The sequence below is a fragment of the Ovis aries genome, chromosome X (assembly GCF_016772045.2).
Source record: "Ovis aries strain OAR_USU_Benz2616 breed Rambouillet chromosome X, ARS-UI_Ramb_v3.0, whole genome shotgun sequence".
In the NCBI taxonomy this organism is placed as follows: domain Eukaryota; kingdom Metazoa; phylum Chordata; class Mammalia; order Artiodactyla; family Bovidae; genus Ovis; species Ovis aries.
The window spans coordinates 16,812,534-16,826,948 of record NC_056080.1 but is presented as its reverse complement, the minus strand read 5'-3'; the positions used below and the strand labels follow the sequence as shown (position 1 = coordinate 16,826,948).

The 14,415-nt window shown below is 36.3% G+C and overlaps 1 protein-coding gene across 2 annotated transcripts in view; it reads right to left on the bottom strand.

Moving 5' to 3' along the window:
* Positions 1-14,415, bottom strand: part of CDKL5 (cyclin dependent kinase like 5) — a 185,359-nt gene that overhangs the window by 61,054 nt on the left and 109,890 nt on the right. For both annotated transcript variants that reach the window (XM_027962883.3, XM_060407647.1), the window contains exon 4: positions 8,081-8,126. In XM_027962883.3, the coding sequence (XP_027818684.1) occupies positions 8,081-8,126 (46 nt within the window). The remainder of the gene's footprint in view (positions 1-8,080; positions 8,127-14,415) is intronic.

The window sequence follows — 14,415 nt, the reverse complement described above, 5'->3', positions numbered from 1 at the left end:
GTTGTAACCACTGGACGACCAGGGAATTCCCCTACCCCACCTCCCTTCAAACTGAGTTTAAAGAAAAAGACTATAATAAAACCATGGGCTTTGTAGTAGCCCCTGGAGTATCTGTAATAAACAGGAAACAAAGTCAACACTCCTTTGTGAACTGGTTACACAAGTGAAATACTCCCCTTATTTCAAGAAAACTGTTGGAGAATCCTGAACAGGAATTCTGCCTATCAGAAGGCAGGAAGCAGCAGTAGCAAAAGTGGACAGTGGCACAGGCAGTAGAGCAATCCACCCACATCAGGGGGTTAACTAGAAACCAGGTCCTCAAGGGCCCATGTCGGAGCATGAAACAGGGGGCCACCTGGCAGTAGGGGCAATGTTTGTGACGTGATTAGAGGACTTTCCAAAGTAGCTTAGAGGCTTGTGGTGGGGGCAGATGTCCAGCTGTTCTGCAAACCAGGGCTGGGCCAGAGAACTGGTGTTTTGTAACTGTCAGAAGCGCTAAAGACTAGGGAGGCTAAATGCCTCCAATCTTATGAAGAAGGCCAACCTGTTTCTCTGCTGTCTCATCTGAGTTACTCCCAAGGTTGAGGTAATCAAACTAAAATCCACCTATCTCTAAGACACAGACTGCTACACAGATGGTCTTCTAATAAGGAAGTAATTCAGCAAGAGACAACTGTACTACTCACGACCTGATCCTTGTCTGCGTTTCTACCCCCATTTCATGCCCTTCTCTCCCTACCTTTATGTTAGTCTTTCGGTTCCCAAAAGAGCACCAAACTTTATTTTTTAACCTTAGGGCCTTTGAGCTTGTTCCCTCTGCTGAGAACCCTCATTATACTACCAGACTCTTTACAGGGCTAGCTCCTTCAGGCTTTAGTTTAAATGTCACTCGATCACTTAGCCAAAGCAAGCCTCCATCCCCATTAGTCCTCATCTCAATACTCTGACTTTTCATTCACAAACCTTTCCACCATCTTTATTGGTGTATTTGTTTGCTTACTGGTTTACCATCTATGTGGCCACTGTTGCTAATCCGAGAGCTCTAGGACGACGGGTCTAAGTTCTGCTTGGTATTCAATAACACACACCCAACCACCTAGGACTGGACCTGGTACAGAGGAGATCAATAAATACTTCCTACACAAATGCTTTTGATGGTGCTATGAGGAAATCTTTGCCCATATGTGGCTAGCTCTTATTCCCATAAAACATGGGAAGCAGCAATATGATATCAAACAAAAGGCACTTCGCCTTCCTGGTTTTGAGGACAGTGTTTTCAAGTTTCTGTCTCTAGAACTTTGAAAGGGCCATTTTTCAGACAGTAAGACAAACTGAATTTATTTTCCCTATTCACCTCTCCCCCTAGTAGTCTACAATATGTGATTATGAAAAATGAAGGTTCCAGAAAACTGACAGCACCAAGGGTCAAGAACACACATGTATTTGGTTATTAGAACATCCCTAAGCTATGCTGGAGCTGGTTACAATAAATGGTGCAACAAAGTAAAAGGTAAATAAAGCTGGTATACTTTTTCTAATCAAAAGCTTGGGGAATTCTTGGCACTGAAAAACAGGTACCTTTGTATCATTACCAACTTGCGGCAGTTTCACTTTGCTAACAAAGCCAAAAGGCCAAAGCAACATGGCTATCATAGAAGGAACACTGAAGTAGGATCCAGGAGACCTAGATTTTGGACCCTTTTAACCAACTAACAATGTAACATGTGACTCTGGGCAAGCCATTTAACTTTTCATTCATAAAATAACTAAATGGACACTCCTCTACACCCACACAGTACCCTAAAAAGTCCCATGGCCTTTTCCAAATCTAATAATCCATGATTTCTTTTCATTAAGATCTCATTGATTATGAGCCTAAACTCCACTGAATTTTGGTACTTTGTTATATATGTATTTATCATTCGAATCTATACTAACTTTGCTAAACAATGGCTAAAGAGAAAAGAAAAACAAATCATCAAAAAGAAGGTCACAAAATCACTTAGTATGCAGAGATACCTTATTTAACCAGCTCATCTTGTTTAGGAAGTGAAGGTTCTTCTAATTTATGTCACTCAGTTATTAAAAGTTGAGGTAAGCACTTCAGCACTAAGATTATAATGAATGGGAACAGGAAGAAAGTGGAGTTATTAATTCTGTAAGTGAAAGTAAAAATGCACACTCTTCATTATCTGGAAATTCCATTATTCTTGTTCCTATGAGTACTTTTAAAGGTTCCTGGCCTACTCCATGTACTTCATGATGAAAACTGTGGCACTAAATGATTAGATGATGGGGAAAAGGAATGCACATTCCACTTATACATGCTTCTCTCCTCAGAGGTTCAGAAAGTAGCAAGGCTGTTGAGTAAGGCAGATTTTTAAAGGTAGATGCATAGCCCACTGAAGTGGGCACAACTCCCCCTGCCCTCCAGATGAAATAATCTCATGGCTTGTTATTTAGGTTGTGTGTGTACATCTGACTCTTTGCAACCCTGTGGACTGTAGCCCACCAGGCCACCTCTACCCATGGAATTCTCCAGGCAAGAATACTGGAGTGGGTTGCCATTTCCTTCTCCAGGGGAACTTCCCAAGCTAGGGATCCAACCCGGGTCTCCTGCATTGCAGGCAGATTCTTTACCGTCTGAGCTACCAGGGAAGCTCCATGGAGGGTGTTTAGCTTAGTACAGGTAGTGCTTCTGACAAAGTTCTGTAAATTCTACTGAGTGATGACTAAAGAGTAGGGTCAGAAAAAGGACATTTAAAAAACCCACAAACTAACTAACCTATTTCTAAACTTGCCAGCAAGGCTGAAAGTTAACACACATAAAAATCAAGAAGGGAGATACCAAGTAAAAGAAAACAATTTTTAAGAAGAAAGATCACAGGAGCAAAAGAAATGCAAAGATAAATGATGAAAAGAGAAAAATCTAAAGATGAGCAGAAACTCTTCTGTAACTCTATTTTTAAAGAACTGTGGGCTTGGAAAATAAGTCCAGAAATAACTATAACCTACTTTATGAAATCACAAACTTGACACTTTTGTATAGCCAAAGAGGCACCCCAAAATGGACTTTAAACACGTACTCTGTGGGGAAAAGTCAAGCCATCATGGTACAAAACCATAATGGTGCCATTTTGAGTCTGGATGCCCTGACTGAAGAGGTAACATCAACAGGAGGCAAGAAAAATGGCCAGGGGGGTTTGAATGGTGGTGCTGCTGTCATATATACCAAAATTGATGAGAACTCTTAAATCTTCAGAGATGAAGGCCAGATAAAGCACAATGGAAATGGATTAAAACATGAAAGGTACAAAATGTTCACCAAATCCAAGAAGAATCCCTGAAGTTTGAAAGAGATCCATTTTGGTCATTAAAAATAATTGTGGTGAAATCATGACTAGCTCAAACTTAGTGAACTGATTCATCTGTTTAACCAAGGGTTGGAAAGTCTGTCTCAAGGCCTCTCTTACAGAGAAATCAGATTTTTGAATTTAAAGATTATGAACCCTTGTTTTGTACAAGTATACAAAATAAGAGGCCAGAGTTCCCTTGATTCTGAGATCAGAATAGAACTTTCTAGTGTCTGAGTAAAAATAAGGATGACATAAACTGGAGGAAAGAATGATCAATTATACATTTTCTTATGGTTAAGAACAACTATGTCCATTCCAAGGTAAAATATTTATCTATAGAAACCATAAACAGGAGCAAGATATGAAATGCAAGCAATTTTGATAGAAAAGCAAAGACACAGCCTAAATCCTATCTTAACCATAGACTACTACACAACTCCCTCAAAGTCAGCCTCCTTGTCATGTATGGAGGCCCAATGACAAGTGAGGAGGATCTCTCTTCACCCTATCACCCGTACATTCAGAAAGGGCTGAAAAGTTCGAATAAACAAAAGGTACTATCACATCAGATGATTCAAAAGTTTGTCAAAAATAAACTTTAGACCACAGGACTTCTTTAATTAAAGGTTGAACAGTGTTTTTAATTCTTGCTGGTCCAAAGCTATCTAAATTAGTGCTCTTGGATTATTTAAAGAATTGAGCATGGTAGACACTGGCACATAAGAGAATGCTGATCCAAAAGTGATGGAAGATTATCATCTGAACATCAAATATCAATGTACAAGATTGGAATTATAGGAAGGGTAGGAGGATTAGCCTCAATTTATCATTATACATAGCCTGAAAAGTATCTTTTAACTAAATAATCTCTAGTATCTTTTTGGTCTCTGATCATTTTTCTCTTCTCAGAAAAATACAAATACATACCGAGCAGAATTAATTCTGTGGAGACTTCTGGTTGGTTAGGTATTTATTAGTTAAGTGTTTCTCTGTGGAAACTTATATTAATAGACAAATTTATAATACTAACATTCAGGGTTATCATCAAGAATTCATTATCTGAGACTCCACATTTATGATGATGAATAAAGAAACAAAAGTCATCAAAATAGAAAATATTAACAAATGAAAGGATCTCAAATAAAAATGTCTTCACTCAAGCATTCCTTCCTTTTAACAGGAGTTTTTAATTCCCACCAGTGTGTCAAAGTTTTTCAGGGAGAATCATATCAAAGACACTGATAAATGACCTGATGGAGTTATACCAGTTAACTGGAGAGAAAAAAAAAAAAAAAACCTGACAGGATGAAGACAAGAAAAAAAAAAACAAAACAAAAAACAGGAAAATACTGAAAAAGAAGGGATAAAACCTTTGGTATAATTTTAATGGCCTTTTTATTGTGAAAGTCATTCATTGACCTAGCCTATAGTTTTACTGTAAAAATTGCCCCACCCTGCCAAAAGATAACACTTGATTCTTTTCTCTAAGAAACAGTACATAGTTGCTATTATAATCTAAATTGTGTTAACTATAAGATAAAGTAAATTTATTTTCATAACTTTAATTTCTTTTTTTTAACTTAAAACTCTCAATTTAACTTTTTATTTACTATAAAATTTTGGTTTCCCTTTTAAATAATAACCTAGGATAATAACAACTTCTTAAACTAAACAGTAGTCTACCTTAAAATGATGCTCAAAAAACGGTTTATGTAAATTCGTGGATACATATGAATTTAACAAAAGAGGACATTATCATAATCTTTTAAAGCTAACAGAGGATAATATATACTCAAAAAATATTCCTTGATACCATCAGCACGAGAATACTTGATTGGCTTGAATGTGGGTCAGACCAGGTTCAGATCCCATTTCAGTTTAACTGTTTTTGCAGAATTATTTCATTACCTTCACAAAGATTTTTAAATACTGGATTTAGAAAAGTCAGTATAATATCAAAAGAATATATTCAGGATAAATAAAGGAAACCATGGGAGCTATATGACAATAAGGGCAATATTATCATGAAATGATATTTTTAATTATAATTAGCTTGACTAAAATTTAAGATGATAAACTGATACAGAATTAAGTGGTTTACATAGGGGTTGAATGGACATCCTCACCAACACTAGACTATCTATGTACACTTCATACTCCAAAAGGGTATGAACTGCACATGTTCCCTTGCTTTCCATTAAGCACGGTAATACTCTGGCAGGAGGAAAAGGGTAAAGACAGAAAAGATTGTGTTAGGTCTCCCAGGGAGAACTGGAAATAACAGGAAAGTGTGCCTAGGATAGGCCTGGAACTGAGAAGTTAGGAATAATTGGATACGTTTTCATATTCTATCACTGAAATATTTAGGAAGTATCCCTCCAGAAGTATGTACAGGCATGCCTACGAAGTGTCCAGGTGCAAGGTGGGTGAATGATGGGGCTGCATGCTTCTGATAGTAACTGATAATGGCCCAGCAGAGATGAGGGCAGAGTGGATTTGTGTTTTGTCAGCTCAGCGAAATAAGAGCTGATCAAATGTTTCCCATCATGTTTAAACTACCAATACAGTCCTGGGATGCCACAACTAGAAATAATCTCTCTTACCTCAAAATTATGCAAAGTGATTCAGGCACTGACTGCTTTCTACTCTTTTACTGCTTTTTATTTACATGTCTTAATTCTAACTGATCAGAAGCTTCTTGAAAGTATCCAGACCTGATTTACCTTCATAGATCTTACAGCACCTGGTTCAGTACTCAGTGAATTTTTTTATTTTTTGGCAACACCATCCAGCATGGTGCTGTTAGTTGTCTGACCAGGGATCAAACCCAAGGCCCCTACAGTGGAAGTGCAGCGTCTTAACCACTGGACCACCAAGGAAGTCCCCAGTGCTCAATGAATTTCAACAGATACACTACTGATTGCCAATCTGAAGGTACTCTAATGTGGGGTCAAATATATCACTTAATTGAAGCTAAGAATTGGTATTCTATAGGATAGAGGTTGTAAAGAATTGGGTATTTATTTTTTTAAAAGCAATGACATATGTGGCCTAGATTGCACTGCTTTTCAAAAATTTGATGACACATTATTTCTGGTGGTAACTGATGGTCGACAATGTGCCTTACAAGATGAATGCACAGTCAGAAGTTTTTATATGCAGGCAAAGGTTATGCTTTGATCTACTGTTGCAACCACTCTTTTTGGTAGAACACCATTTGTCTCTTGGCCACCTGTGGTTAGCCCAAAGCCACTGCTCAAAGAGCTCACTTCTAATGGTCTCCCAGTGGGTTGGCCTGGGGCTATTGCTTCCTATTAGACTACAGGTATATCATTTGAAGTAGGGCTTTTTAGGGTTTTGTTTTCAAAGAATAAGCTAAAAGTACTTTTTTTGGGGGGGGCTACTCTTTAAGGCTGCCAAGACAAGGCTAAAATTCCCAGCTGACGTGCATGTGTTCCACATAACCAGCACATCAGAGCTGGGTTACATCAAATACTACTGTCTCTACCCTAGGAATTGTTAGTGAGGCCCATTTGTTATTTAATGTTTGCTAAGTCTCTAAGGTAGGGGTGGTGAATGTTCACAAATACAGAGGCTGGTATCTGACAGTACACAGTCGCTGTGTGCTGATGAAGGTAGGCTATGAATGCTACTGTCACGCTTCCAACTAGATATGATCAGTTGATGCTATGGTGGGATCTCTCACTCGTGTAGCACTAGTTTTCAAATGGCAGGCTGTGACTCATTAATGGTGAAATAAAAATATTTGATGCCAAAATAGGTACTTGTATGAATTTATATGAGCAAGAAAGAACAGAAAATAAAATAACCTTGTGAAACTTTTCCTTCAGTTATATATGTATGATATTATGTATGAGAACACTGTATTAGGAGGTAAAAAATATTTCTGCTTGGAGTCTCTGTCAAAAAAAACTGAAAAAAATGCTACCTGGATCTTCTTAGAGGCCACGTCTGTCTTTGGAGTCAGTTTTACTACTTGGCTGTATTTGTATGGCCAATAATAGTCTGGATTTAAAACCTAATGGCCTAATGAAATGCTTTATTTTTTCTCCTGTACATTACTTTCACTGGGTACACTATTTTTGTTGTTGTTGTTGTTAACTTTTATTTTAAACCTTCTTGCCCAGTATAGGGCAAATTTAATACTCCATTTGAAATGGTCTGTATGTGACCAAAGCCTCCAAGTACGGTATTTCTTCTTGAAAAGCTTTTCTTTTCCTAATGAGTTATTCTAAATATAAAACCATTCCCTCTGTACTGTCTACATACTACTTATCTTTGTATTTCTATCTGAGTAGGAAGCAGAGATCACAGTAACCAATACCAAAGCCTTTAACACAGCACTCACTACTTGGATGAACCCAGAAGTATTTATTTCAAATAAGTTTTCTCATTTTAAACTGTTAGTATGTGGAAACAGTGTAAATAGCATGTCTTCTGTCCAGCATTTGAAGCAAGATTTCCAAGGCTGTCTCTTTAAAACACAAAGTGAATTTTCTGGTATCATGAGATTTGAAAATATTCACACAAGAGGAACTAGATGTTTCAAAGCAAAGCATGATGATCAATAAGATATATTTATCATACTTTCTGATATTGAGACTCTAAAATCTAAGGAACAGGGTCTAATCAGCTAGATTTCATCTCTTCCATATTCAATTCACAAAAACCAAATACAGAAAGAAAAAAATATATATATATACCTTCACTGTCCTTGAATTTCTTGATTGCCACAATTTCATGCGTTTCCTGCAAAGGAAAAGAGGCAGAAGAAAAGTCATTCTCTAGTGTTTTTCAAACTGGGAATCCCAACTGTCTGGAGGTATATTCTGAAACAGAGTAGCAAGAACTTAGAGAATAAAAAATAAATCCTCCTTGTCCCCAGTTCCTCATTTCTCAGTTCCAAAATTATCTTTCTTACTACCCTGCAGGCATTGTCAGGGAAGGAAAAGGAGAATGGGAAGAGACTAGGGGACCAAGGGCTGATCTGGCTGAACAGGAATGAACCAGCAGCGCCAATGTCTTGAGGCAATGCAAAAGTAGCAGGATGGATGACAACGGACAACATCTATATTGCCCTCTGAAACCCAGGAAGTGAAGTCGCTCAGTTGTATCTGACTCTTAGCAACTCCATGGACTGCAGCCCACCAGGCTCCCCTGCCTCTGGGATTCTCCAGGCAAGAACACTGGAGTAGGTTGCCATTTCCTTCTTCAATGCCTGAAAGTGAAAAGTGAAAGTGAAGTTGCTCAGTCGTATCTGACTCTTAGAGACCCCATGGACTGCAGCCTACCAGGCTCCTCCATCCACGGGATTTTCCAGGCAAGAGTACTGGAATGGGGTGCCATTGCCTTCTCCGTCTGAAACCCAGGGACACATTTAATTGGGTTTCTCAGATGAGAGAAAAAAAACTTCTATAATACTTGGTAGTTGCTGGTAGCAGAATACCTCTTCCAAGTCTCCTCCTTTCACTTATGTCTTCCTAACAAATCTATCTTCCTAATCTATCTAGTTATTCACCAGCTCCTCCCCATTGACACCCATTTCAAATCCAAAGTGGACAAATATTTGCCACCAAATACCAATCATTAACACCCCCCTGCCTTTATTTAGCCCTCCTGAATTAACAGAAGTAGTTGGTGAGAAGAACCCTACTTTCAACTGAAACATCACAAGTTCTTTTTTTTTTTTTTTTTTTGGTCTTTTTTGGCTGGAAGAGAAGAAAAAGGCTAGAAAGGAAATGGAAATGCTAAGCGTATAACTATGCTAAATAATTCATGTCTAATATTCTAGCCTATAAAAGGAATAAAAAAGCTTTTGGCAAAATAATATATAGATTCTTCAAAGTCAACATGTCATATAAAAAGGTCTGGATAATTCAGGCCTGCTCTTTTCTACTCTAAGTAGGGATACTTTCAGATCTGTAAGAGCAAACCTTTTATAAAACTTTGTCCCTGCATCAAATCAAAAACAGACACAATATGAGGCAATAACCAGAAGGGTACAAAATTATTAACTTATCCAAAATACATGCTTTTCTCCTAGGTTCCTTATAAAGGCAAAGGGAATCATAAAAGTAGGGAGAAAAAAATAAATTTCAAAAAAGTGACCATTATGGTGAAAAACAAACCCTGAGCCATAACCATGTCTGTAAATCAAACCCTGTTTCTCACCTGCCAGTTGAAAATAGTAGAAAATACCAGCTTTCATATTTGTGTTACAGGGGGAAAATTATCTGAAAGTACTATAGGCTACTGAGGAAAAAGATTCTTATTAAGGTTATTATGTTTTTGTTTTTTTACAGGAGAAACAGAATGTAGAGTACAGAGAGCTTTGGGGATACAATTTATTTGTATATCAGCAGACCTTCTGATTTAAACTCAGCTGTCCAGGTACTTTTTGATACTGTAATGGTTTCATTATTGAGAAAGAAAAACTGCAAAGTCAAAAGTGATGTGGAGGATGATCACCTAGAATATTAACAGAGGTACCAGGTAACTCTGCTGGGTATGCTACTCTCTCTTAATACACCAACATTGTTTTCTTGCCCTGCTCCTTTTCAAATGGCTCCAGCTAGCAACCCACCTACAGCCTAAGGGAAAGTACAAAACCCTACGAGAAAACTGCTCACAGCACAAAGAAAGGGGCAGCAGGATGGCATCCAGGAAGAGAGGCCAACTGCCCACATTTCAACTGAGTGTAGCATTTCATCCTATAGTGCACATGTTTTTGTTGCGTCTTAAGTGTTAAAGCTTTGTTTGATTTTACAAAAGGTCTTGCTTAGTTCAAAACTGCCCACTGATATGACTACATATTTAAATTTATGACTGCCACCATCTTGAAGAAAGAAATTCATCAGATTTTCCCCCTGGTAATCTCATAAGTATAATTTATAGTATAAAACAGTTGCCTGAAGGGGGGGAGTCAAATAAAATGAAATGTTTCTTCTTTTATTTATGCTTTCATCAATACCACAAAAATCCTCTTTCGCCTCAACACACACACACACACACACACACACACATACACACACTCAATATGGGTTTCGTATTTACTTACAGAACAAAGTCAAACAAATGGAAGTTTTCTACATAAAGTCAATTCAATGTATGGTGGAAAACACACACAATTAAGAGAAGATGCTGGAAAAATTTAACATTTTTATTCATACTACTTATAAAACTAATATGAACTCATATAGAAGAATATAAAGGGATATGAGTATAAAAGAAATAAAAAATTATATAACCCTTCCTAATAATACTTAATAATATTTTCTTTCAGTAAATTTTTCTCAAACTGGAAGAACCTGAGCACACATATACTGTGTTGTATGTTGCTTTTAATTCACTTGATATTATACATGGAATATTCTGACCTGTCATTACTTTTTAAAACCATTATTTTTAATAGATGGTTATTTAACCAGTCTACCAATGAACATACTTCAACATCTGCATCTTCATTTCCATAAAGCAAATTCTGTAACTGATAATTCTATAACTGATAGGTCAAGGGGTATGAACTGATATATCCAAAAATATATTATTTTACAGTTCTTTTCAGTAGCATGAGAACCCACTCTACAACCACAGCCAACACTAAATACAATCATTAAAAAATCTTTAGGTACCAATGAGATCAGAGGTTTGTTTCTGAACTAATATTACCTGGAAATAAAAGAACTTAGAAAAGTTTTCTTCTAACAACCTCAAATATTGTTTCTACTCCTATATGTCTAAAGTTTCCATTAGAAACCTTGTAACTTTAAGGCTGAACTTTTCGTAATTGCTTTATGTGTTTCATTCACTATTGCATCCTAAGTGTCTAGAATGGCAGGCACATAGTAGGTTTTCAATAAATATTTCATGAATGACTATTTTATGAGTGAATTAATCAAAACTGCCCTATCGGTTTTGTTCTTTTCTTTCCTTCCTTTTGGGTTTCTCATCGGTCCTTATTTCAGCCAACATCTGCACTTTTTGCCTCATGTCAGCTCATTGCCACGACAGAGGCCATATCCTCCTGGCTCTCCTTTAGGAGACAACTTCACCTGCTTGTTACCAGAAACATTATCTTCAGAACTATGTGTTGCTCTTAAATCTTCAGAGCAGTATTTTATCTATTCATGACTTTTCATAAGCCACAGCCTCACTCGCATTTATAACTCATCCTCACTAAGACAGGAAGAGATCCACCAGGCTTGGTGTCAGGCAGCAAAAAAGGTAGTTGGACTTTTTAGCAACCTGCATTTCAAAGGCAGATTGATGTACCCGAGCCCAATTTGAAACCTGGATTCTTAGTAAACATTCTTTGTGTTGGGTTGGCTGGTCTGAGGCTGGGCCACTTGGGCAAAGTTCTCTGAATGAGCTGTTTGCTGAGCCTACACTTCCTAGCACACCCTACTCCTACTAATTCACCTTCACCACACCTTGTCATGGGGTCTGTGCATCCTAGGATACAAAATGCTGCTTCAAATCCATCTCTACCTCTTGCCCTTCTGTATTTGAGGCATTTTGTCTCAGAAAAGATGTGGCAATATAGATGCTGATGTGGAAAAGACTGGCAATATAGATGCTGATGATGATCCAAGTCTTTTCCTATTCCTTTTGGATACTTTGCCATATTCTGGTTCAGAAAATAGAATAGATAGAATGTATTTTTCAAACAATCTCCCTGGACTTTGCTAATGATCTTTGATGTTTAGTTTCTTAATTTACAGAACTTTTACAAGTTTATGGTTTTGTTTTTAAATATCTTCATGCTACCACCTTGAGATGTTACATATAACATAGATGTAGACAAAGAAAAAATATGTGAAAACTCTGAAGAACTGTTTTAAATTCAATTTACTCAAAAAAGCAAGGCATTGCCCCCACAACATCTGTAAGAGAATGTCACCAGCTGTAGTTAGTAAGATAGGCATAATCTGCTACTTGTTTCAACGTCTTTTTTGTTTAAACAAGGAGTTACTTAAGAGCTCATATTTTAAACAACAAACTAAGGATATCATAAAATATGTAAGTAAACACTAATGATCATTCCATGCCTCACCCTTAATTTTGTCTCAAAATTGAAATTATATTACTTTGGAATGCAGAAAGATAGAGGCTCCTGAATTGTACTACTATCTTCATGAGTAAACAAGCTAAATGAAGCCATTTAACATTTTTCAGAATAAATTTCCACAATTGGAAAAAAAGAGAATGAAAAATAAATTTTTAAAGTAGTAACAAATTAAAAAAAAAAACCTCTAGCGCTTATATTTCTTCCTGTATTCTCATGATCCTCCACCCCATAAAAACCATGCATCCATCAGTGAACAACCATGCATCCATCAGTGAACAACCATACTGAACACAGAAACTTGTCATCAAAACTCACTTCTGCTACTGACTGTCTAAAGCTCCTGAGTCATTGGTTTATTTCCAGAATCAATTGTCCCTTCTTAAGATGTTGGCAAAGTAACTGATTGGTATTAATGATCATAAATTTACTAAGTTATTTTAAATGCAGTTATATAACTTGATTTAATTATGCTTTGGAACAGTAAATTCTCTAAACCAATCATACAGTTATAAGGAAGTAGCAGGAGTCATCTTTTTAAATGTTTTGCTCTAGTTTAAAATATCCAACATGCATTATGAAACAGAACAGAAAAAAATAATGATTTTATTTTACTCTGCTATTCATGGATTAAACCATTCCAAAGGTTATACTCTAAAATTCATTCTCTATTCTCTGAGGAAGCCCTTCCTTGGGAGAAATTACAACTTGACAAGTATTTTAAAATATTTCACTCTGTATTTGGTATGCAAAGACCACACTAAGTGCTTTCAAACACTGATGTGATCCTTCAGCAGAAGCAAAATCCTATAAACATAAATATTATCACCTTATAGATAGATATGGTAACTTTAAAAAGTCAGCTTTATTTTATTATTCTTAAGAACTTTTGTGCCAAGCCCTGTGTTTCCCATGTATTAACTCATTTAATTTTCAAATTAAATCAAGATTCTCTGAAGAGAATCTTACCAACATGTTCATTGTACAGATAAAAATGTACTGAATTTTATGAGGTGCCATAATTTGCCCCAAGATCATACAACTAAGAAGTAATAAGGCTAAAATTTTAAACCTAGGAAGATTGATTCTGGAGGCCATTTCTCATCTATGGCAATGCTATTTGCCACTGCAAATCATATACATAAATTCTATTGTTGAAAAGGATATGTTCTGAAACATACACACACATGCTCTCTCTCTCACTTCTAGGGAGTTACGCTTATTTCTCTTCTGTATTTTCTCAAAATGCTAGCAGCAACAAAACTTTTCAAATAGTTGTCTAAAGTCTGTTCTAATATTTATACATCTAAAAGTATGTGCAAATATTTCATATATTTCCATCTTTATCTATATTCAGACTTTTATTTAACAGAATCTTAACTTAGACAAATTATTTAAGTTACTTTTACATTATGAGCAAAATTATAAAATGGGAGTAAATTCATGCACAGGATACATTCCATGGCAAGTAGATACAATGGAGCATTTAACAGAAATACAAAACATTATCCAGGATATGCAATGATAAAAATCAGACTGTTCTCCAAGGAATCCCTCAGAGATCTTTCCTTGACTTGTATTTATTATTAATATGTATAAACTACCATAGTCTGCCAATACTAAAAGTTAGATTAACTACTAAATTTAAGTATTTCAGACATAATCAAGAAAGATTAATACTCAGGTGTGTATTTTAGTCAGCTAAGAACTGTTCGTTGGGCCCCAACTTTATATGAGGTTTTTTTTAATGTGGCATCCTAAGTTTAACATGAGTGAGTAAGTGAAGCATCTCATTTGTACAAACGCTTACATCCTAGTGTGTAATAATGCATGACAGTAAGTAAAAATTTTTGACAAAAGAAGTACAGTGAATGTTATATGATATGCCACAGAAGAAACGATTGATCATGTAAATATAAAGAAAAAATGTATTCTACTTTGAGATTTAAGTTTATAATATGCTGGTTTAATTTG